This window comes from Equus przewalskii, chromosome 24 (genome assembly GCF_037783145.1).
Source record: "Equus przewalskii isolate Varuska chromosome 24, EquPr2, whole genome shotgun sequence".
Classification (NCBI taxonomy): Eukaryota; Metazoa; Chordata; class Mammalia; order Perissodactyla; family Equidae; genus Equus; species Equus przewalskii.
Genome location: NC_091854.1, coordinates 14,713,325 through 14,735,884, shown reverse-complemented (window position 1 = coordinate 14,735,884; position 22,560 = coordinate 14,713,325). Strand labels below are relative to the sequence as shown.

The 22,560-nt window shown below is 34.5% G+C and overlaps 1 protein-coding gene across 8 annotated transcripts in view; it reads left to right on the top strand.

Moving 5' to 3' along the window:
- Positions 1-21,644, top strand: part of PRKACB (protein kinase cAMP-activated catalytic subunit beta) — a 131,786-nt gene extending 110,142 nt beyond the window's left edge. For all 8 annotated transcript variants that reach the window (XM_070592121.1, XM_070592119.1, XM_008529700.2 and 5 more), the window contains 3 exons: positions 648-770; positions 11,597-11,761; positions 18,335-21,644. In XM_070592121.1, coding sequence (XP_070448222.1) covers positions 648-770; positions 11,597-11,761; positions 18,335-18,460 — 414 coding nt within the window. In that variant the 3' untranslated portion in view covers positions 18,461-21,644. The remainder of the gene's footprint in view (positions 1-647; positions 771-11,596; positions 11,762-18,334) is intronic.
- The last annotated feature ends 916 nt before the right edge of the window (positions 21,645-22,560 follow it).

Here is a 22,560-nt window from a genome sequence, read left to right as displayed (position 1 = left end):
AAAACATCTCTAACAAAAACATCTCTAATCTAAAAAAATGATAGCTAAAGTAAAATATACTTCAATATTTACATTTATTAGGTTCCAAATTAAACTTTTAGCTTTCATAAGATCCTGTGAAATGGATAGGATTATCCCTGCTATATTCACCCTCCTGGTTCCAACAGTATAGAGTATTTTGAAGTCAACTCCACTATTTACTATGAAGTCCAGTATCTACTATTTTGTTTCAAAATTTTTGACCCTTCTAAGTATGCTCTCGACAACCTGATTCATGAGATTATGGACTCAGAATGGACTTTAAGATGTAATTTAGTCCAACTCCCTTCCTATTATTGAGCAACAACTAAATTGTCCCAATTAAATAGGGGATATTTTATTGTCTATAATATTCTGAATGATTTTAGGAATAAGATTTACTAATACTTCCTAATATCCAATTCCAATATTTGAAAATTCTCCCCTTTGTTTAATTCAAATCTGACCTGATGCATTTTGTTCATTTTTTATTCTGTCCTGAATAGCTGCCTCGTAACTGCTTTTTAAAACATTTCATATGCTTGAAGATCGTTTTCAAATCATCTGTGACTTCATTCTCCTCTGAGTAAATTAAGTAGTAATTGACATTTGGTGTTGGTTTATTTTAGGGTTACAATAAGGCAGTGGATTGGTGGGCCTTAGGAGTGTTAATCTATGAAATGGCAGCTGGCTACCCCCCGTTCTTTGCAGATCAACCAATTCAAATTTATGAAAAGATTGTTTCTGGAAAGGTGAGTAATACATTTTATTATTCTTCTAAGATTCATTATTTCTATAATGAATTTGAAGCTTTGTGGATTGAAACCCTTTGATGTCATCACAGTAGTACCGTAAATTGAGAAAAATACAGAAATATCTATAGTTGCTGCCCTTGTATCTAGCATTCATTTAAGAGAACAGCATAAATATTAAATCTTGAAGTCTCTTAAGAAAAAAGGGCAGGGGCCAGCGCAGTGGCACAGTGGTTAAGTTCGCACATTCTGCCTCAGTGGCCAGGGGTTCACCAGTTTGGATCCTGGGTGTGGACCTATGCACTGCTTGACAAGACATGCTGTGGCAGGCATCCCACAGATATAGTAGAGGAAGATGGGCACGAATGTTAGCTCAGTGCTAATGTTACTCAAAAAAGAAAAAAGGGCACTTTTACAAAGAAACTAGCAAAATATATAAAGCAGTTTTCTTTTTGTAAATCACTTGCAAAACACAGGATCATAGTCCTAATTCTCAATATTCCTGCAAATAAATAAAAATTGTTAGTTGTTTTATGTGGATATATTCTTGGAGAGAAGTTTTAGGAGCTATTTTTATATGCCCTTGCTTTTTCCAGAGAGAATTCTTGTTTAAATTATGTCAAACACCACAAAATTGGAAGTAAATATAAAATAGATAAGACCTTTTTAAGATGGAAATTCATAGAAATTATGTAAACAATTGTTCATATTGATTGTGATTATAATTGTCATTGATCTTTAGCAAATATGGAAATAACATTAATTTTTCTTGAACATGAATAGATTTACTATGTCATAATCTTACATTTTGTAATTACTCTGTAAACCTTCCTTCTTTTGCATTTATAATCCCTAATTTTGTTTCCAAAGTATTTTGTTTAAAGTCAGCCACTCACTCTTCCTTTGTTCATATCTCAGATCTTTCTTAAAAATACTATAGTCAATTTTCATAGAGATGAGTCTGAGTCTTTCCACTGTGTAGCAAAGAAACAGTAGACCTTTAAAAATTCTCAGGAGGCCTTCCGTGCATTTATGATATGAGAAGTGATGTTTTCCTTATTTTCCCTTTTTCCTTTGCCTACATGTACACTCTGTTAGTGTCTTTTTTTTTTCTTTAGATCACACAGCCCCATTTAGAATTTGACCAGGAAACAGAGCATCAGTCTTGACATGACATTACCCTAAGATGTGATGTAATTGACTTTTTCGTATTTTGTGACCTTTGACAGGGATTAGCCTAATCAACCTAAAGAACCTGGAAGGAGAGAGAGGAAGTCTTTCTTTGTTATTTCAGCCAGGTTCATGCTTTACATTTAGTGTGAAAGCCGACCCTCAGCATCCATGAACTTAAAATTTAAAATGTCAGCTATTCAGAAGGTACCCTGAAGGTCCATAATGTAGTAATTTATCATTTTCACCAAGACCCAGATTTCACTGCTGCATAGCTGAGCTGTAGGAACAAAGCACCAATAGAATGCGTCTATTTAGCCACCTAGAATCCACATCTCAACACAGTATTGTTCCGTATCTCCTAGTGCATATGCAGTCTACAGGGATCACAGGATTTTCAGTTATATTTTACTGCATTTTATGGGGAAAGTTTTATGTTAAGGCAGTATTCACAAATTAGGGGATTAACTAAAGAATATATACATAACTATGTCAAAGGTAAAAAGTAAATACCTCTTACAGATAACTAAGTTAGGTGTTGATTTACACTAAGGTAATACAGAAAGGCAGAATGAAATATTTAGGTCATTAGGCATCACTTCTGCCCTTGTTACACTTGTAGATCTCTAGGCTTCAGGTTTCTTATCATTCTAATTGTTTTCACATTGCAGAATGTTAAAGTCACAGTAAAAGAACTTTTGAGATGAACAAAAAGATCAAAAAAAATTAGTAGACAAGGCAGTAATTTATTTTTTAAGAATTTGAGAAGTGATTATATAAAATCTCAAGAGAGAATAAGAATGAAAGGTCATATGAAGAGTGATGAGAAAACTAAAATACTTTAAAATCACTGAATGAGAGAAGCGCATAGTCCCCCCTTACCTGCAGTTGCACTTCTACGGTTTCTGTTACCACAGTCAACCATGGCCGGGAAGCAGATGATCTTCCTCCTGACATCTTGTCAGAAGGTCAGTAGTAACCTAACACTACCCCCTATGTCTCCATCGCTCACCTCACTTCATCTCATCACATAGGCGTTGTATCATCCAGTGCAGTAAGACATTTGGAGAGAGAGACCACATTCACATAACTTTTATTACAATATATTGTTATAATTGTTCTATTTTATTAGTAGTTATTGTAATCTCTTACTGTGCCTGCTTTGTAAATTAAACTTAGGTATGTATGTATAGGAAAAAACATGGTATGTTTAGCATTCAGTACTATCCACAGTTTCAGGCATCCTCTGGGGGTCATCAAATGTATCCCCTGATGATAAGGGGTAACTACTGTATTTTACGAATACAGAGACTAAGAATGCAGAAATTATAGTAATAGTTTCAAATAATTTAATGACAGGTAATTACAAAGTTCCTAAATCTTTACTATATTGCTTTTAGTTAAACTTAACTTCATAAAAGGAATCAAATTTTCTGACAAGGATGCTGTCATAACTAGATTTCATTTGCTTAGAAAAATTGCTTTAGTTAAAGTGAATATATCTTCATCTGTACGAATTGGCCTTTGTTTGCCAATCATTCTACATTGTGTAAAATTCTTTTCAGCCGTTTATGAAATATGTTTATTTCATATCAAGCTTTAACATTTATATCCAATATTAGCTTAAAATTTAAATCTGCATATATTCTAAAATCTTCACAGTTTAAATCCTACTTACCTTAAAAAGTACAACATAAAATTTTATCGTCACAAAATCTGATTTTTTTCTTCATTTACATAGAAATATGATAAGATGTTTGGTATACTATTGTTTTTAACTAAACATGCCAGATTATCTTTCCCCACAGTGGACATAAAGTTATTTTCATCCATTGTTCCCTTTACTCATTTAAAGTAGAATCATGAAAGCAGAACATTGCTATTAAGTGATCACTAGGATCTGTATTATGTGAACATAAATCATTTTCACCATTTCCCAATAAAACCATCTGTTTCAACACTCACAGCCAAACTAGAATGTATCTCTATCCACATTACAAAAATATTATTGTCTCTCTGGTCACTAGCTAAAAGCCAAATTGGAGACGAACTAGTTTTTAAATTTTTTTAGTTGCTTAAAAATCCAATTTTGTTCTTACAGACCCTATATTTGTATTTAAAATTTTTAATCATTTTAATAATACAATATATCATTTACAAGTATATTTTCATTCAGAATTGTTTTTACTTATTTTTTTAAAAGCATGTTATTTTATGCAACATTTATATTGATTATATTTCCTATCCTGAAACGTGTTATAAAGATTATGCATATCAGTGACTTATCAAAGTTAAAATATTTAACAAAGTTACTAATTCACTAAAGTACATATATTTGAACATTAGGTTAAGTACTTTCTCTATTACAATATTTTAACTCAAGCTGGTATTTTTAAATGCACAGATAGTTGATCAATCAGCTTGTTAGATTCTCTCCTACACATATTGTGTCTTTTAAAAAACAGAGGAGGTGGTATTTAAATGTCAAATTATTCATACAATATTAAGGTTCAGCTTTAGAAATGCATAGTTGACAGAAAAGTCTTATAATTCTTGTATTAACTATGCCTCATCCTAGCAATACATATGCTGAGTTTCTGTATATAGTCTTTAAATTTCATACCTCAGTGCCATATACTCTATGACAAGAATCAGTTATGGTTTCCACAGCAACTCTATCTGGCTGCATTACTCTTAGAAATATAAAAGTTAATATTGTGTTCAAAAATGATACTTGCAAATAAGGCAGTCAAGTAACAGCTGTTGTGGAAATAATAACTTTGGAGTCCTTATGTAATTTTAAAAATTCCTAGCTTCATTATATATAAAGTAAATATTATTCCACTTTTAATGAGCACCAAAAATGTGCACTGAGACACTATACTCAATATAAAGTTGTAAACATATATATACACAGAATGATCAAAGAGTCAGTTAATTTTTTCCTGAAGAGAAATTCACATTCACATGAAGGGTGATTGATTAGCAGTCAAATGGCTGTTCCCCTCTGTGTCCTGGGTCCCCAAGACTATTCCCAGGTTAGGTGATTCACTAGGAGGACTGACAGAGTTCAGCATATAGTAATGCTCAAGGAACAAATACCTTACCTTGTCACAAGTACCTTCATGGTAAGGTACCTTACCAAGAAGGATATAAAGCAAAATCAGCAAAGAGAAAAGGCACGTGGGGCCATGTCCAGAGAAAACCAGGCACAAGCTTCCAAGAGTCCTCCCAGTCTCCACAGGGGAGGCACTTAATTCATCCGTCAACAAGCTGTGGCAACATGGATGCAATGTTGTCCATCAGGGAAGCTCATTAGAGACTCAGCGCCCAAGGATTTTATTGGGATCGCATATGCACCCTCTACCTAGCACATACCAAAATCCCAGACTCCCAGAACAAAAGCAGATGTTTATTAGAAACCATATTGTTTGTACAAACAGTGTGGGTACAGTGAGCCCCTCGTATTGTTTAGGGAAAGTTTCACATCAGTGTGAAGAACTGTTACTATTCCAGTTCCCAGATACCTGCCAAGGGCCAAACTTGCAAGCAAGCCTTTCTTAAGGGTAGCAGTCTCAGGCCTGCTGTATTATCTCCTTTCTGCACATGTTCTGTTTCCTTAATAACGTGCACATGCGCAGATGTACCACTATACTTTTTCTAAAATGCTATTGTTAATGCTTTTCAGGAAATTAAAATGCCATTTTCTGTTTGGCTATGGCTATAGTTAAAGAGACTTAGAGAACTCAGTAGTCATTTTCATAAAATACAAAAGCAGTTTTACCATTTGCATAAAACCCAGGGCTTTTTGTTAATACCTTGCTGTGATCATTTAAAATTCTGCTTAATACCTGCTTTGAGACAGTCCCAACTCTAGCAATCCTATGGGCATATGATTGCAACTTGTTTTGCAGGGGAGGGAATGAAGATGGGGTGGGTAATAGTCCTCTGTATCCATCTGGATTTGCTATATCTACCCCTGTTTCTGCATAGGTCAGAGAAGAGATCAGAGAGCCCACAGTCATGGTACTAATATTTATAAGTATTTTTTTAATGTCTTAGATCTTTCTTTTTATACATAGGATCCATGTTGATGGATGTTTTCCCAAGTCCTATGAGGCAGTGTGGAGCTTGGCACCATATCTATAGGAAACCTAATATGTGAAAAGTTGTTATGCCTTTTGAAAAATTAACTAAATGTATATGCTCATTTTCGCTAGATAAATTTTTTACTAGGATTGTAGATTTCTTAGAACTGTACCTAATTTAGAAGCATAATTTCTTAAAATTTATTCCAACATGCTGTGGACAGAAATTAACAGATTATTGTTTGTTGGCTATGCACAAACTTCTCTGAGTCATTTAAGCTCAGTAAATGTTATCCCAATTCATAAGAGATGATGTTACTAGTTAAATGATCTTTTCTCCCGTCAATTACAGAGTAGCAGTAAAAATTTTCCCTTCTTCTTCAGAGATCAGCTTTGTGATTTCTGTGATTAAGCTGAACACAGACAAGTTTGATTTTGGTTTTATTTTATTTCTAAAATTAAAAAAATAATCAGTAAACCAGTTGGTGAATTTAAATCACCTGGTGTGGATACCATAACAACATTAACTGATTTGCTTAGAGGAAGATATAACTTCCTCTTAAATTTTTAGAAAATAGTAGTCATTCCTAAAACCAAAATGTACAAGACTTTATATTTGGGACTGAAAGCAGAACAAATATTCTGCTGAGTTTGCTCAATGCAGAGTGAATTTTTGTAGTTGGTTTAACATATTTACATAATGTAATTTGACAAAGTTGTTTAAGATATCAGCTATATTCACAATGCTGTCCTTATAAAACGGGGTTATAGTTGTCCATTTTCTCCCTCGCTCTATCAAATTTAAGTACCATAAGAAAAAAAGATAGTGTTTGTTCTATACATTAACAAGTGGAGCATGCGACAAGAAGAAAGGAGGAACTTCTTGCACTCTCCAAATGACTTTTCTAACACACACTGTCCTTGGGTAGTCTGAAAACATAATAATAGATATCGCTCACTTCTAAGTTCCTTCTTTGATTCAAAAATTCAGCTTCAGATCATTAAAATGTTATTCTAATAGAAAGGTTGAAAAATGTATTGAATTAGTGCCTACAAGATACTAGGCATGATGCAAGGCAGTTTCATAAAAATTGCCTAATTTCTTTTCATACCTGCCAGATGAAATATGCTTTCATCATTTTGTAGATGAGGTAGCTGAGACTCAGAAAGTAAAAGAGTTCCCCTAAAGCATAGAGCATTTTGTAACTGGAGTTGGGATTGGAACCCAGGTATTCTTTCTACTGAAAGAAATAGCTTGGTAGAATTTTTGAGATGGCAAGAATGTTCACTTTTATTTAGCTTAACTCCTTTATCCTGTATTTGGTAAATCAAGACTCAGAATTGCCCAAAGATAAAAAAATAGTTTGTGCCAAAGCAAGAAAAGCTTCATAAAGTGGATGCCCACTCTCAGAGATACTGATTCAACTGGTCTTCTGTGTATTCCAAACATCTGTACTTTTTAAATTATCACAGGTGATTTTGATACATACCATGTTATTGAAAGCTTGTTCTGTGTGTCTATACTTCACTGTAGAAATAGATATATTCTCAAGAATATTTCATTAGGAAACTCAGAAGTAACTTGGTCTCTAAAAGTTCGAAAAGAATCCTAACCAGGAAATATTAAGGAAAAGAGACCAAATAAACACTTTAGGAAGTGAATATTGCACAAATACCTCTTTCGTGTTGTACAAACACCTTTTTCATGTTAAATAATGCCAGTTTCCAGTAACTTTATCTCTCGCATCTAATGATTTAATGGGTTTAGACTGTCTCTTTTCCATATGTGGCTTTTTATAGCTACTTTCACATTATTTGCCCTATCATGGACTGGCACAAAGATGTAGGAGTCAGGAGGATTAAGTTATTTTCCCAAAAATGAAACTGAGTGAGTTGGTAGTCTCCCTGGAGCTTAGATTCCTTATCTTTAAAATGAAGGTTTAGACTAAATTAAGCTAAGCTTCCTCTAGCTCCAATATTCTAGGATTCTGATTTCACTTTCTACAGCAGTTATAACTGATGTGATAGAAAGAATACTTTTTGATACAGTTTTGAAGGAAAAACTAGTCATTTCTTCCATTATAGAAATCTTTGATGTTTATAGATTAATATACTATAAATAAAGGTATTTAAAACATAGTTTTGTTTATTTTCTGGTTTTTGCTAATTTCAATTTGATGAATCATCATGGCTCTTTAGAAAGTTCAATCAACAAAAAAACCACATTTCTTATTACATTTCAGAGCAATCATGGAAAAAATATTTTCACAGTGATTCTCATTATTTCTCCTCCAGTATACTTTAAGGATATGACAGATTCCCATCCTTCACATGGCTTACTATGAGAGTGTGGGCTACCTATCAGAATCTCTGGGGAAGATGAGGGTGTGATGTGGAAGTGAAGAGGATACGTCTGTAATTTGAAAAGGTCCTCAAATGATTCTGATATCTACTATGACAACACCCCACTACCACTCCCCATTTGACAATCACTGTTCTGAAAATTAAACAGATACACACACGCACATTAACTAATTCAAGACCATCACTTTATCTACATTCCAAAATAAATAACTATGTAGGTGTGTATATTCTTCATGCATTGCATTGCATATTACCTGAATTCAGAAGATAATTTGTTTGTAGCACATTACTGTCTACTGTTCTGAACAGCATAAAACGGAGAATAACTGCCACGTTACATTGAAACAGTTCATTCTAAACTAAGACAGGTCTACTTCAAATAGGTTACTTCTTTGGAATCTGAGCAAAGTTAGAATATAACCACTATATAGATACGTTGTGTTATTTTTCAGGTAGACAGCGTGCCTTTTGAATACCCCATATTCTCTAGTTTTTACTCTTAGCTAGCATAAATGAGGAAATGTGCAGCAAATATTTTTAAGGTGAAAATTTCATCTTACTAGTCTTTTATAAGGTTCCTGACGATAACTATGTTGAGGTTATCAGATCCTGGAAATAGTATTGTATAATTAAAAGCATATTACCTGAAGTCAGAATACCTGGCTTGGAATTACAGCTCTATCGCTTATTAGCTCTGTAATCTTGGGCACATTACTTAATCTCCGTAGGTGTCGATTGCATCACCTATAAAATGGGGACAATAATCATACTTACCTCAGTATTCTGTTTTGGATTTTATGAGTCAGTGCATATAAACTGTTTAGCAAAGTGCCTAACTTCTAATAAACCTTTGTGTCAGAAGTAAAAACTAGAGAAGGTGGTAATTCATGTCTTTTTTTCTTTTGAAGAACATAAAACCTCTTATAATCTGTGATAATCCGGGCTTTACACAAAAGGCTTTTAGTTGCTAATTTATATGAGTTGACCCCAAATCCTGGTCATTTATTCGCTGTTCAACCTTCAAATAGCCTTCGGTTATTTGATACAAATATTAGTTTTCCTTTGGTATGATGATAATTTTAACTTATTATTTACATTAACCTTTTTTTTGATCTGTCACTAGCAGAAAAAGTAAAACTGCATAAAGTAGTGAATAGAGTTGCAAATAGTGTTTCTCAAGCTTTCATGTACATATGAATCACTTGGAGATAGAAGCTCAGATTTTCAGGCCCAGTGCCCCCATCATCTGAAGTAAGCCCCAGGAAGCTGCATTTTTATCCCCTACTCTCCCAGTTGATTCAAATGAAAGTGAGTCCCAGGACCACACTTTGAGAAAGGTTTATTTACAGAATAGCATGAGAGTGACAGTCAGAAGACTATGGTTATGAATTCCCAGAGAACTTAGTTTTGTATGATAATAACTTCTACTTTGAGAACATGAGAATGTATGTCAAGTATGTTGAGCTTTTTGAAAGTCAATATAAATTAAGGAGTTCTATATGTTTGAAGATAGTGTAACAAAGAGCAAAATTCATGAGGCTAGGAATCATAAGACTAGATTTCTAGTCCCAGCTCTGCCACTTTGTAGTCTAATGGTTGGGTAAATTATATAAAGTCCTTGAATCTTAGTTTCTCCATCTTTAGAATAGAGTTAATACTATATTCATTGAGTATGTCATATTCAACTAGGGTATAAGCTCCAAAAAATCAGAGACTGTCTGTTTTTGCTCACTGATGTATGTCCAGCACCTAGAACAGTGCTTGATACATAGCAAGTACTCAATAAGTAATTGTCAGATGGATGAACTACATTATTTGAAATGATCTAATAAATTCTGGGAGTAAAAACACAAAAATGACATAGTACCTTCCCTCCAGAAACTCACAGTCTAGGGGAGACAGATATGCAAAAATACTACAGTATAGTTAAATGAATGAATGCATTATGAAGATCAACTGAGGTAATGTAATGACTCACTATGCAAGTTATAAGGTGATGGTGGCACTTGTTGTAGAGAACCAAAGTAAGAATGCAAGGAGTTCAAAAATGGATCTGTTAACCCTTCAAAGCATTTTCTTAGGGGTCTATGGTTAGTTTGGAGTTGAGGCCTTGACAATTCAGAGAATAGGGTTTCTGTTTAGTGGGGGTGGGAACATGAAGTGGGGCCTAGGTGTGCATAATAGGAAAATGGAATTAGAATGAAATTGCACATGTGCTTACACACATTGATATATACATGTACATACCTGCATGTTTGGGAGGAAGAGGGCAGTGGAAATGATTGAACATGAGTTGAAAAGGATAGCGGAGAGGGTGGTAATAATGAGAGAAAAAAGTAAGGAAGGAGGCATAGATGCAGCTGTTCTTTCTCATTTCATCTCGTAGTAGAATCCATTTTAATTTTTCAGTATCCGTATTAATAAAAGGGTAAGAACTCGGAGTTAGGTTGGAATAGAGAGTTAGAGGAGAAGAATGTGTTTAAACAAAACAAAATTAAAAATAGGCCTAGGCCTCTATGTGCCTGATATATAACATCTTCAGTTATTTTGGGTTTTTTGTTTGTTTTTAAGACTGGAGGCCAGTCAACTAATTGTAAAGTCTTCACAATTTAGGGGGTGGAAAATGCTTTTAAGCCAATCTAAATCATTTTTATACTGTTGCATAGTAGAATTATGCTTAAAAGTCATCCACTAATAAATGAAAAATGGTTTCCTGTGCTGTGAAGGCAGTGTGGGTTTTTATAATCATTTTTAGACTTCCTTTTTGATAATCTCTTTTCAAAATGTGCATACTGATATCTTTCATATGCTGCCTTTTCTATTTAAATTACAAGTTTAAATTTATATGTCTCTAAGAGATTTGTAATATGGGATCCAGGGAGGCTCTCTTGAAGATGGATGAACCTTCTGACATTGCTGGAAAACTTCTGTACATTGGCACATTTTTCTGGAGAGGAGTCCATGTTCTTAAAGAGGGTTCATGACCAAAACAAGGCCCTAAGAGAACAGTTTTAGCTTGTTCACCCAAATGATTCTCTTCTTGAAGACTACTATGGGGATGAAAGTGTATAGTTAAAAGTATTTCAAGATCATCACTACATATTTTTGTTTATATAATGACTTAAAAATAACCCTTTCTGAAATCAAAACAGAAATATCATGAGTCTTGGAATGTGTTTTTCACCAAGCGGTGTGTTTGTGCAGGTCCGATTCCCATCACACTTCAGTTCAGATCTCAAGGACCTCCTAAGGAACCTACTGCAGGTGGATTTGACAAAGCGGTTTGGAAATCTAAAGAATGGTGTGAGTGACATAAAAACTCACAAGTGGTTTGCCACAACAGATTGGATTGCGATTTACCAGAGGAAGGTGAGCCTTGTCTTTCTTTAATTTAAAAGCATTTTAAAAGTTGGTGTTTAAATTGTGTGTAGTAGAGATATTTTCAACTTAACACATGGTTTTTATTTTTTTACCTTTTGAATTAATCCAATGCAGAACTTAAAGGACCTTTACCACCCACAACTTAAAAATGTTTTCTCCTTGATAAAAGAGAAAGCATACATTCTATTTTGACCATCAATCTGAAATGTTCTCCTTGTTCAGTTTTTCCTACCTTTGCCTGTTACTCTTCACAATACCCTGGTAACTGTATATTAGACAGTGTCCTAAGGGTTTGCATTTGAAAACTGATATGAAGCCACATTAGAAAGACAACATGTAAATAAATCAATTCTCCTACCCAGAATTAGCACACAGCCAGATTTAATAGCATTTAATTGCCAGATTCATCAGATATTTTTTAGTCTTTATCACTTCACCTTTGTAATAAATTGAGACATTTAAGAAAAGATTTTGCTGTGCCTGAATTACTTTTAGCTCTTCTTTTTCTTCTTAAATGCCAAGTTAAAGATAATTTGTATGAATAAAGTGTTTTTATCTTGAATATATTTAATTGTTTCTCTTTTTACATAAAACCAATACTCTTGATGTTTCAGAGACTTGCCATATTTAATAACGGTGTGCAGGCATATGAGCGAATTTCCTTAGAAAAAAAGTAAATGCTCTAATTAAGTATTAATAGCACAGTTTTTCTAATTTAAATCTTTTATAAAAGATTATAAAAACAAAGCATTAAAAGAAATTTTAAATGCAGCAAATAGAAAATATAGCAAGGCCAAAACACTGTGAGTGATCTGCAGCCTCTGTATCCCTTAAGAGGGGTTCAGAAACTCTCTAACCATTAAATTAATGAACAAGGTCCATAGCAATTTAAAACAGATTTTTAGATTTCATAAATAAACATTTCATATTTACTTATTTTTTATAAATTTCCTGGCACCAATGCAGTACTTTATAATTAATGAAAGTAACGCTGTAACTTCACGTTTTAATCTTTGAAGTAATCCTGTGGGATCGGTAGTACCATTTTCCCTATTTTTCTGATAATAAAATCAGCTGAAAAAGTTAACTACTTTAAACATAATCATACAACTGCTAAATAACGCCTATATTTGATTCCAGATTCTTCAAATTCCCAATTCCAGGATCACATTACCCTTTTAAAGACCTTTACTATGGTTATTAAAATGAAGCCCCAAACCACTAAACAACACGTTGTTTCATAAGATTTTCATAGATTTTACATATGATGTGCTTAACTTGTATGCTTTGAGCATTTTAGGTATAGGAAGACTCTGCCTCAAAAGGCAGCAAAGAAAGAGCAGGAACCCTGGGGTTAGGTAGACGGTCTGAATCCCAGATCATCCAGTCATGAGCAGTGTGATCTTGACCAAATTATTTAGCCTCTTTAAAGCATCAGTTTTCTTAGCCTTAAAATTTGGATTAAGGCAGAGAATGCAAAAGGAAGAGTAGTTTGGGGAGAAAGATCAGATAGATTGGTCCAGGCTTTATTTTTGGTTTGGTTGAGGTAAGTTTCATGTGGTTATAATCAGGTAATTTGTTAAGTAAACAAAGTTGAAATCGTCATGATCCCATCACCCGGGTAGCACCTCTGTTGACATTGGCATATGCACTCTATTTTCTGTGCTCTCCATCACTGCAGCCCATTCCCTTGGCTTTGGTAACCACCTAAGATCTCCTTCCTCCACCCCTGCACTTTCCCCTCAGCTTCCGACTGTTATATCACAATTACTACCTACTAAACCATTTTATTTGGTTGACTTATTTAATCTATATTTTCTTTTAGTGCTTTTTCATCTAACTTCTTTGTGTTGTTAATAGTTAGCCAATTATCCTCTCAGTATTTGTTGAATAATAATAATTTGGCCCCTTATTTGAAATTCCACCTTTACTAATATTAAATTACTATATATTTCAGTCTGTTTCTTTTTTGTTTCTGAACTTTACTTTTTATGAGTTCTTTCTATCTATTTTGTACTGTACACCATTTATGTAGCTTTATAATGTGTTTTTTTCAATTTTAAAAATACTTAGATATTTAATGTGAGGAATTCTTATAAATATTCATGAAAAAGAATACATAATTCAATATTTTTTCCAGTTTTTTTGTTGTGGTAAATGCACATAACATAAAATTTACTATCAACCATTTGTACGTGTACAGTTGAGTGGTATTAAGTACATTCACATTGTTGTGCAGCCATCACCTCCATCCATCTCCAGAACTCTTTTCATCTTGCAGAACTGAAACTGTGTACCCATTAAACAATAACCCCTCTGTTTATTGGTCTTTCCAAACATTTATGCTGTATTTGGGGCTCTTAATTGGGATTACAGCATATTAAATTAAAAAGAACCAAGATCATGAGAATTCTTCATAATAAGCATGTTATGTTTCTGCATTTATTCAAATATATTCGGTCATTCAGTGAAGTTTTAGGGACCCCCTTCCTCATACAGGTCTACTTTATTTCTTAAAGTTATTCCTTAAATTTATATTTTGGTTGCTATTGTGAATGTGTTTGCTTTCCCAACGTAATAGAATATAGGGGAAAACCTATGATTTCCATGCTTATATTGTAATTGGCCACCTTACTAAATCCTGTTATTGATTTCCATAGGTTTTTCTGTTATTCCCTTGAATTTTATTAACAGACAATCAGAGGTGGCGGAGGTATCATTGCCTCTTCTTTTTCAATATTTGTATCTTTTATTTCCATTTTGTTTTATTATGTATGCTAGAATGTCTAGAAAAATATTTTAAAACAGTAGGGCTGTTGAGTTGTCTTGTCTTGTTCCTGTTTAGAATGAGAATGCCTTTCTCGTTTTACCATCAAATATGAAGTTAGCTGTTTGTCTTGGATAAATATTCTTGATCAGGTCAAGGAAATAGCCTTGATTCCTAGTATACAGTAGTTTGTCTTCTTTGACATATTAGTATGATGAATTGCATCGGCGAGATAGCCTCACATTCCTGAAGTGAACATCATTTAAGCATGGGTTATTACTATTTTATATCTTCATGAAATCACTTAGCTAAAATTTTATTTAGGATTTTTACTTCCATGGTCTTAAGTTTTATTGACCTGTAGCTTTTGTTTTTCTGGAGCTGAGATTATGTGAATTCATAAAATGAGTTTGGAAATTTTCCATGTTTTTTATTCTTTGGGAAATTTAAGAAACAGGAATTCTCTTGCACAGTAGTCCTCCCTTATCCATGGTTTTCCTTTCCACAGTTTCAGTTACCCGCAGTCAACTGTGGTCTGAAGACATTAAATGGGAAATTCTAGAAATAAACAATTCATAAGTTCTAAATTGTGTGCCACTCTGAATAACGTAATGAAATCTCTAGCCATCTAGACCCACCCATCATCCCATTGTCCAGGGAATCCACGCTCTGTACACCCCCCACCCGTTAGTCACTTAGCAGCTGCCTCAGTTATCAGATCGACTGTCGAGGTATTGGAGTGCTTGTGTTCAAGTAACCCTCATTTTACTTAATAATGGCCCCAAAGCTCAAGAGCAGTGATGCTGGCAATTCGGATATATCACAGAAAAGCCATAAAGTGCTTCCTTTAAGTGAAAAAGTGAAAGTTCTCAACTTAATAAGGAAAGAAAAAAATCATACCCTGTGGTTGCTAAGATATGTTTTATTATTAAATATTGTTGTTAATCTCTTACTGTGCCTAATTTATAAGATAAACTTTATCATAGGTATATATGTATGTATAGGAAAAACATTGTATACATAGGGTTCAGCACCATCTGCAGTTTCGGGCATCCACTGGGGTCTTGGTATCTCCTGCAGATAAGGGGAAACTAATATATTTATTCCTTGGAAATTTTAACAAACTAATTTTTCTTTGGATATTGGTCTTTTCAAGTTTTTTGCCTCTTCTTAAGTCAATTTTAGAAATTTATATTTTTGTATAAATTCATCCGTATCCCGTATCTTTATTGATATTTATTGTTAATTAATGCTATATTGAGATGTATTTGAGTTAGTTGAAGTTTGTCCATTTTATTAGTATTTTAAAGATTTATGATGTATTTGAATCTTTTCATATTTATATTTAGAAATAAACATTTCTGCTATTTCTTAGCATTTACTAATCTATCCATATCGTGTATTGTATTTTTAACAATTATTCTTAAAATGGGATAGAACTGAACTGCTACTGCTAGTCTAGAGTTCATGTGCTTTCCAAAGGACCTGACTTGTCCGAGGTAGTAAACAGCTTCTCTGCCAAGAAGTAGCATACTATAATTACTGGTTGTAATATTGGACAAATTGATCGACAGCAAATCTTGATTGTCAACACAAATGGACTTGGGGATTCCTGGATAATTTACAAATAGAAATAATTCAGTACTTTAGCCATTTGTTTTAATATCATCTCAATTATAACTGTGCACAACAGTACAAAAATGATAGTAAATTTGAACAGTTTTCATAGTCTTTTGTATTCTCTGACCAAGTGCTCATGAACAATGAACTCGTCAAAGGCATCTGGCAGAAAGACAAGAAACAGAAGAATGTGGCCTGGATAGGTCACACTGTGCAGTCATTCTCTAGAGATGATTGTTCCCAGAGGGGTGATCCTAAATTGCTGCCTGGCTACACATGAGGCGACTGTCTGCTTAGCTCATCCTTTTGCATGGTGCAAAAAGCAGCAGTCCCCAAAGTAGGGCATGCCAGGCAACCAGCTGGCAAACCAAAAAATGCTATGAGACTTTCCATGCCTACTTATTTTTTACCTTATTCTTTTTAAATTTCTTATTTGTGTGCATATCTTAGTATAGTCACATGTGTAATTTATAAGTGATTAACTATATATATATTGGTCATATACACTCAAAAATGTTTTACTAAAAGGCATATAAATCAAAAAACGTTGGAGACCGCTGGTGTAGATATTAGAAAGAGCTGTGGACTGGAAGCAGAGAATCATGAATTTGAAACCTGCTTTAGCTACTTATTAGTCATGTGAATTTGGTCAACTTTCTGTGTTATAATCTGTAAAATGGACATAGGGATACCTGCCCTGCCTCTCACAGTGCTGTATTGAGGAAGAAATGAAACACCATGTGTGTAGTTGTTTGTAAGTATTAAAAATGCTGTATAAATTGTGGTATTATTCTTTTGGAAAGAGAAAAAGGTTTTAAAATCTTTTTCTCAGACATATTCAGTACACCATATAATCTTTATAAAGACAATATTTTAAATAATGGAAAGATTTTTTTTTTAGGATCCAAGGAGAAAACTGTTCAGAATTTAACGGTTGTATAATTCTAAAAGAGATATGTTTCTTTCCAACTTCCCAGAAAGTTTCAATAACCAGATATTTTAAACAAAATAAACTTGAGATTAAAAAAAAGGAGATTAAAAGTAAGTCTAAGAATTATTTATAACCTAAGGAGAAATGAATTAAGGAAAAAGGGGTAGAAAACAAAGGCTTTAGAAATAAGGAAGTGATAAAGGAAAAACTGGAGTTCTGTAACCTTAAGTGCCAGCCTTTTGACGCCAACAGTTAATTATCCTAGAAATCTCTTATGTATTGTGTTGGCTTGACCATTCCTTGAATGAAAATGTTGAGATTAATAGCAAACCTACTGTTTGCTTCTTCTAATGCTGTTATCATTTAGGGACTTAGGCATTTAAAGATGCCACTGTGTAGTAACAGTGGGAATTTATTTCCGTTAGTGTTTGGAAACTCTCAAGCATCTCTTTTTTCTGTTTCTTATTTCGATATGTGTGTTTTTTTCCTCACCACCAAGCACTTAATTCTGATACCGTAGCATCAGATCCCATAGGTTAAGGGCTGGGTTCTACAAGACTGCTCCCCCACCACCACTTCAGACACCAGTCACGAGTCCAATCTGTCACCTGTACTTCTGACTAACTGGCTAGCCATTGGAGTTCCCACAGACTCCTCCTGGGGTTTGATTAATTTGCTAGAGTGGCTCACAGAACTGAGAAACTTTACTTACCAGATTGCTGGTTTATTGTAAAAGGCTGTAACTGAGGAACAGCCAGATGGAAGAGATTTGTAGGGCAAGGTATGGGGAAGGGGCTCAGAGCTTCCTGCTCTTTCCAACAGACCCCTCTCCCCAAATCCCAACATGTTCACCAACCCGGAAGCTCTCCAAACCCAATCTTTTTGGGGGTTTATGGAGGCTTCATTATGTAGGCATGATTGTTTAAATCACTGGCTATTGGTGATTGAACTCAATTTCCAACCCCTCTCCTCTCCCTGGGGATCAAGGGGTGGGACTGATGGCTCCAACCTCTAATCACATGTTTGGTTCCCCTGGCAACCAACCTTCCCCAACTTAGGTTACCTGGAGTCGCTCCAAAAGTCACCTTGTTAACATAACAAAATACACCTTTACCACTCTCAACACTTAAGAAATCCAAGGGCTTTAGGAGCTCTGTGCCTGCAACTGGGATGAAAACCAAATATATATTTCCTATTATATATCGCAATAGCACTCTTATTTTTCTTTCTATCTCAATTATAGGTTGAAGCTCCATTCATACCAAAGTTCAGAGGCTCTGGAGATACCAGCAACTTTGATGACTATGAAGAAGAAGATATCCGTGTCTCTATAACAGAAAAATGTGCAAAAGAATTTTGTGAATTTTGAAGATGAGCAACAAGATGACATGAGGGCTCACACTCAGTCTTTGCAGTCTGTTGAGAGGGAAGGTGGGGCTGAGAGCGTCTTTGTTGAAGCAGTTACCTAGTTCCTTCATCCCCGCGACTGAGTGAGGTCTTTGTTGCCGTCGTCCGTGTGTGCACTCCGCATCCACCTGTGTCACAAGGCACCACTAAGCAAGCACTGTCTGTGCCGTAACACAGAGCTAGACACTTTCCTCCTTCTCTTTGGTTTGTCTTTCTCCTCTCCTCCCACACCCATTTCTTCCTTTTTCATTTTCGTTAGTTTTTCTCCAAACAGTGCTCCATTTTATTTTGTTGGTGTTTCAGATGGTAGTGTTATGGCCATGTGATATTTGAAGGGAGGGATAAGTGTTGCTTTTAGTAGTTCTTGACAATATTTTTGTTGATCAATGGCTTGAGGATATACTTTCTAAAAATTATTTTTACTTTGAGTAGCTCAGACTCAGTTTTGCCAAAACTCTTGACAGTTTTTGAAGATAGAATGTCTTATCACCAAGGAAATGTATACAGATTAAAACAATAAGCGTCTTAGAACTCACTGTTCTGGCAATAAATTTGGATAGACTAATATAGAGTAGCTAGACCCAGCAGTTTGCATTCCTGTAGATCAGAGGGTCTCTTCCCCTTCACTTCCTTTTAGGTCGTCCTCCCCTCAAGTAGTTAAGTGACCAGCCTGTGCAGTGTGACAGATGTCTCATTCACAGGGAAAACTAATGAGATGGATCATCGTGACCCCAGTTCTCTCACTTGGTACCAGCATTTCTGTAGGTATTTGAGAAGAGTTCTAAGATTTCTAAACCTTAACTCTTCCGTAAGGGTTTTAGCCAGTATTTTAATAGAACATGACTAATAAAAGTCACAAGTTTTTAAGTTTCTCAAATAGTCCTCATTGTAAACTTTTTAAAGGAAAAGAAATGAACTAAAAAGAACAGTAATATGGACAAATGCTTTGCTAAATCAAGCAAGTGGCTTGATTCTTGTAAACAGTATAGATGCACACTTATTTAAATGAGGTTTTTTGTTTGTTTTGCTTTACTTTGTTTTGTCACAGTTAAGAATAAAAGAAGTTGTTGCCAGGTTATTCTTCTGTGTAGCATATTGTCAGCCTAAGGTAGAGGCCTGTGGTGACTTCAGCTCTCATCCTGTGCCTCCTTGGTGAGGAAAGGGACAAAGTGGATAAAACTGCCACAATTGCATTTTAATTTTGAGGTGTGATATTTTTAGACATGTCATAATTTCTAAACTTTCTTTAGGTAAACAGAATGTATGATCATGCAGATACAATTTTAGTATTTGAGTTTAGTTTTTTTATACTTTTTTGCCAACTGACTTAACAACATTGCGGTCATGTGGAAATTTCGAGCACTTTTGCACATTAGTTCAGTGTTTGTTGAGAAGCCGTGGCTTAACTCAGTTTTTTAAATTTTTTTTTCCCTTTCTTTTAAATTTTTCCATCTGGTTTTATCTCTGTGTGTCAGTGACCTATCTTAAAACAACACACCAAAATAGTTAAAAATAAACTATGTTCATTTTTTTAATGATCAATTTACATTCGTGTAAGATGAGTTGTTTTTAATCAAACTGATCTTAGTGGACATAAGCATTCTGTTTGCTTCATTATTGGTGCGGGTGGGTCACTGACTACTTCTTTTCGTCTGTACCACACCTTCGTGAAAGCTTTGAGACATTGGAAAAGCCTGTTGAGATGTTCTCTGCAGCAATCTGTACGTCTTTTAGTTGTCAAGTGTTTCTGCATGGTTATGTCACTTAAAAGCTGATACTGATTTCAGTTGGTCCACCTGTATTTAAAATGTGCAAGAAAAATATGAAATACTTTGCTGTAGCAAGTTTTATGTAACAAAAATATATCATCATGTTAATAAATTTAAAACATCATTTGTATAAAATATTTTAATTAGTTTTTTTGTATTTCATTTAGACCCAAGAACATGCTGATCATTGTATTCTATATGTATGCTATAAATTCTATGGTAGCTTGTTGTATATTATTGTAAAATTATTTTAATAAATCAAGGGGATGACAATTTGATTATTAAATTTTAGTTTTCAGTAACTAAAAAGATTTCTATGAACTCTAAAAATATTTTTTTTTAATGGAACTACTACTGCCCAGTACGACTTGCTGTAGAATCCACCTAGGTAAGTGACTCCTAGGCATACATTGGTTTTGAGGGCTACTTAGCCATTCCATTTTACCCTGCATTTAAAAGACATGAGCAAGATTTCAAATATATCAAGGGAGTCTATTTCTGACCAATCAAGTACACTGAATTAGAATATCTTAAAAGTATGTAAAACTCCCAGTTTTAGCCACAATTTAGCCAAGAACAAGATAAAAACTTGAATTAGAAATAAGTGAAATGAATCAGTATTTAATCTCAGATTGCATTATTTGAAAGAGAAGAAATTGAGTTTTAACTCAGTTAATAATGAGATGGCATCGTGGAGGAAGGAGCCCTAGCCTGACAGTCAAGACATCTGGGTCTCAGGCCTGGTCTGCCACTGTCAGCGTGACCTTGGCCTCAGTTCTCCTAGTCTCTAAGGTCCCTTCTAACTTTCATGTCAGACAAGGTTCTTTTCATTTGACATTTTGAAAGGATAATGAGCTTTAAAGTAAGTCTTGGTAAGGTGATATTTTAGGCAATCTTTCTTCTCCTTATCGCTTACAGTGTTCTTAGAATTCTTTGAATATCATGAGAACCTCGTGTCTGTTCTGATTCCCTCCTCCTTCCCTGATGCTAAATTTCCAATTGATATCAAACTGTCAACCTACCAAAAGAGATATTGTGGCTTGTGGGTATTGCTGTCTTGTTTTTGATATGTTCTTGTATTGACTGCCCATTGGCCTGAAAATACTCATTGTTAAACCTAAAAAAAAAATCACTTTTCTTTCCCACTGACTGTTTTTTCTGCTTGTTGTAAGAATCAAACGAGATATTGTATGTGAAAGCACCTTGTAAACTGTAACCTATCAATGTAAACTGTTAAGGTGTGTTGTTATTTCATTAATTACTTCTTTGTTCAGAATGAAATTTCCTACGCACTACTGTAGCTAGGAAATGCTGAAAACAACTGTGTTTTTTAATTAATCAATAACTGCAAAATTAAAGTATCTTCAAAGGATAGAACTATTGAGTCTTGAATTCTATTTGGTGCCCTTCTCTGCTGATTTATTTTCCGCGGATACTGCTGATGCTCACAGAGCCCTGATTTCTATGTGTTTGGGTTGGTCTTGTGGTGGTGAGAACAAAGCCATAGGCGGAGGAATGTCCACCAGTCCACTCCCACTGGGTGTTTACTGAGAAACTGCTGGATTTGTTCCGTAGTTTCCAAAACGTGTTTCTTCTTCCTCACACTATTAGTCCAAATTACTCTTAACATAATGTTGAAAATACTCATATTTAAAGGATTGACGTTGCAAGAACTCTCATCCTTCTATTGTAACAATGAACTATGAATTTATGCTTTTTTCTTCAGAAGTGTTTTTGAGGTTCACATTACCTCTTCTGGTTTTAGCCAGGTTGATTAGTTGTCCTTGACCTCAGGAAATAAGTTTTTAGGTAATTATTATAATAGCTTACCTTTTTTAAAAAAAAAAACAAGCCTCTGAAGACACTTAAAACTCAACTCAAATGCTTTTTTTTTTGCTTAAGGAAGATCCGCCCTGAGCTAACATCTGTGCCATCTTCCTCTATTTTGTGTGTGAGCTGCCACCACAGTGTGGCCACTGACGAGTGGTGTAGGTCGGTACCTGGGAACCAAACCCAGGCCACTGAAGAGTGTGCCAAACTTAACCACTAGGCCACGGGGCCAGCCCGGCTTACCACTTTTTTTATTACTATGATTGTTACTGCAAACATTTATAAATATTGATGCATTTTAAAATATGGCATTAACTATTTTTATATCAGTGCTTGCTTCATTTTATCATTGTCAGGGCTTAATATAAATTCCCGTTTTCTCATTCCCTTATATAACTAATTAAAAAAATCTGGGCATATCTTTACTCCAGAACTATCATCATTTGAAATCCATTTAAATTTT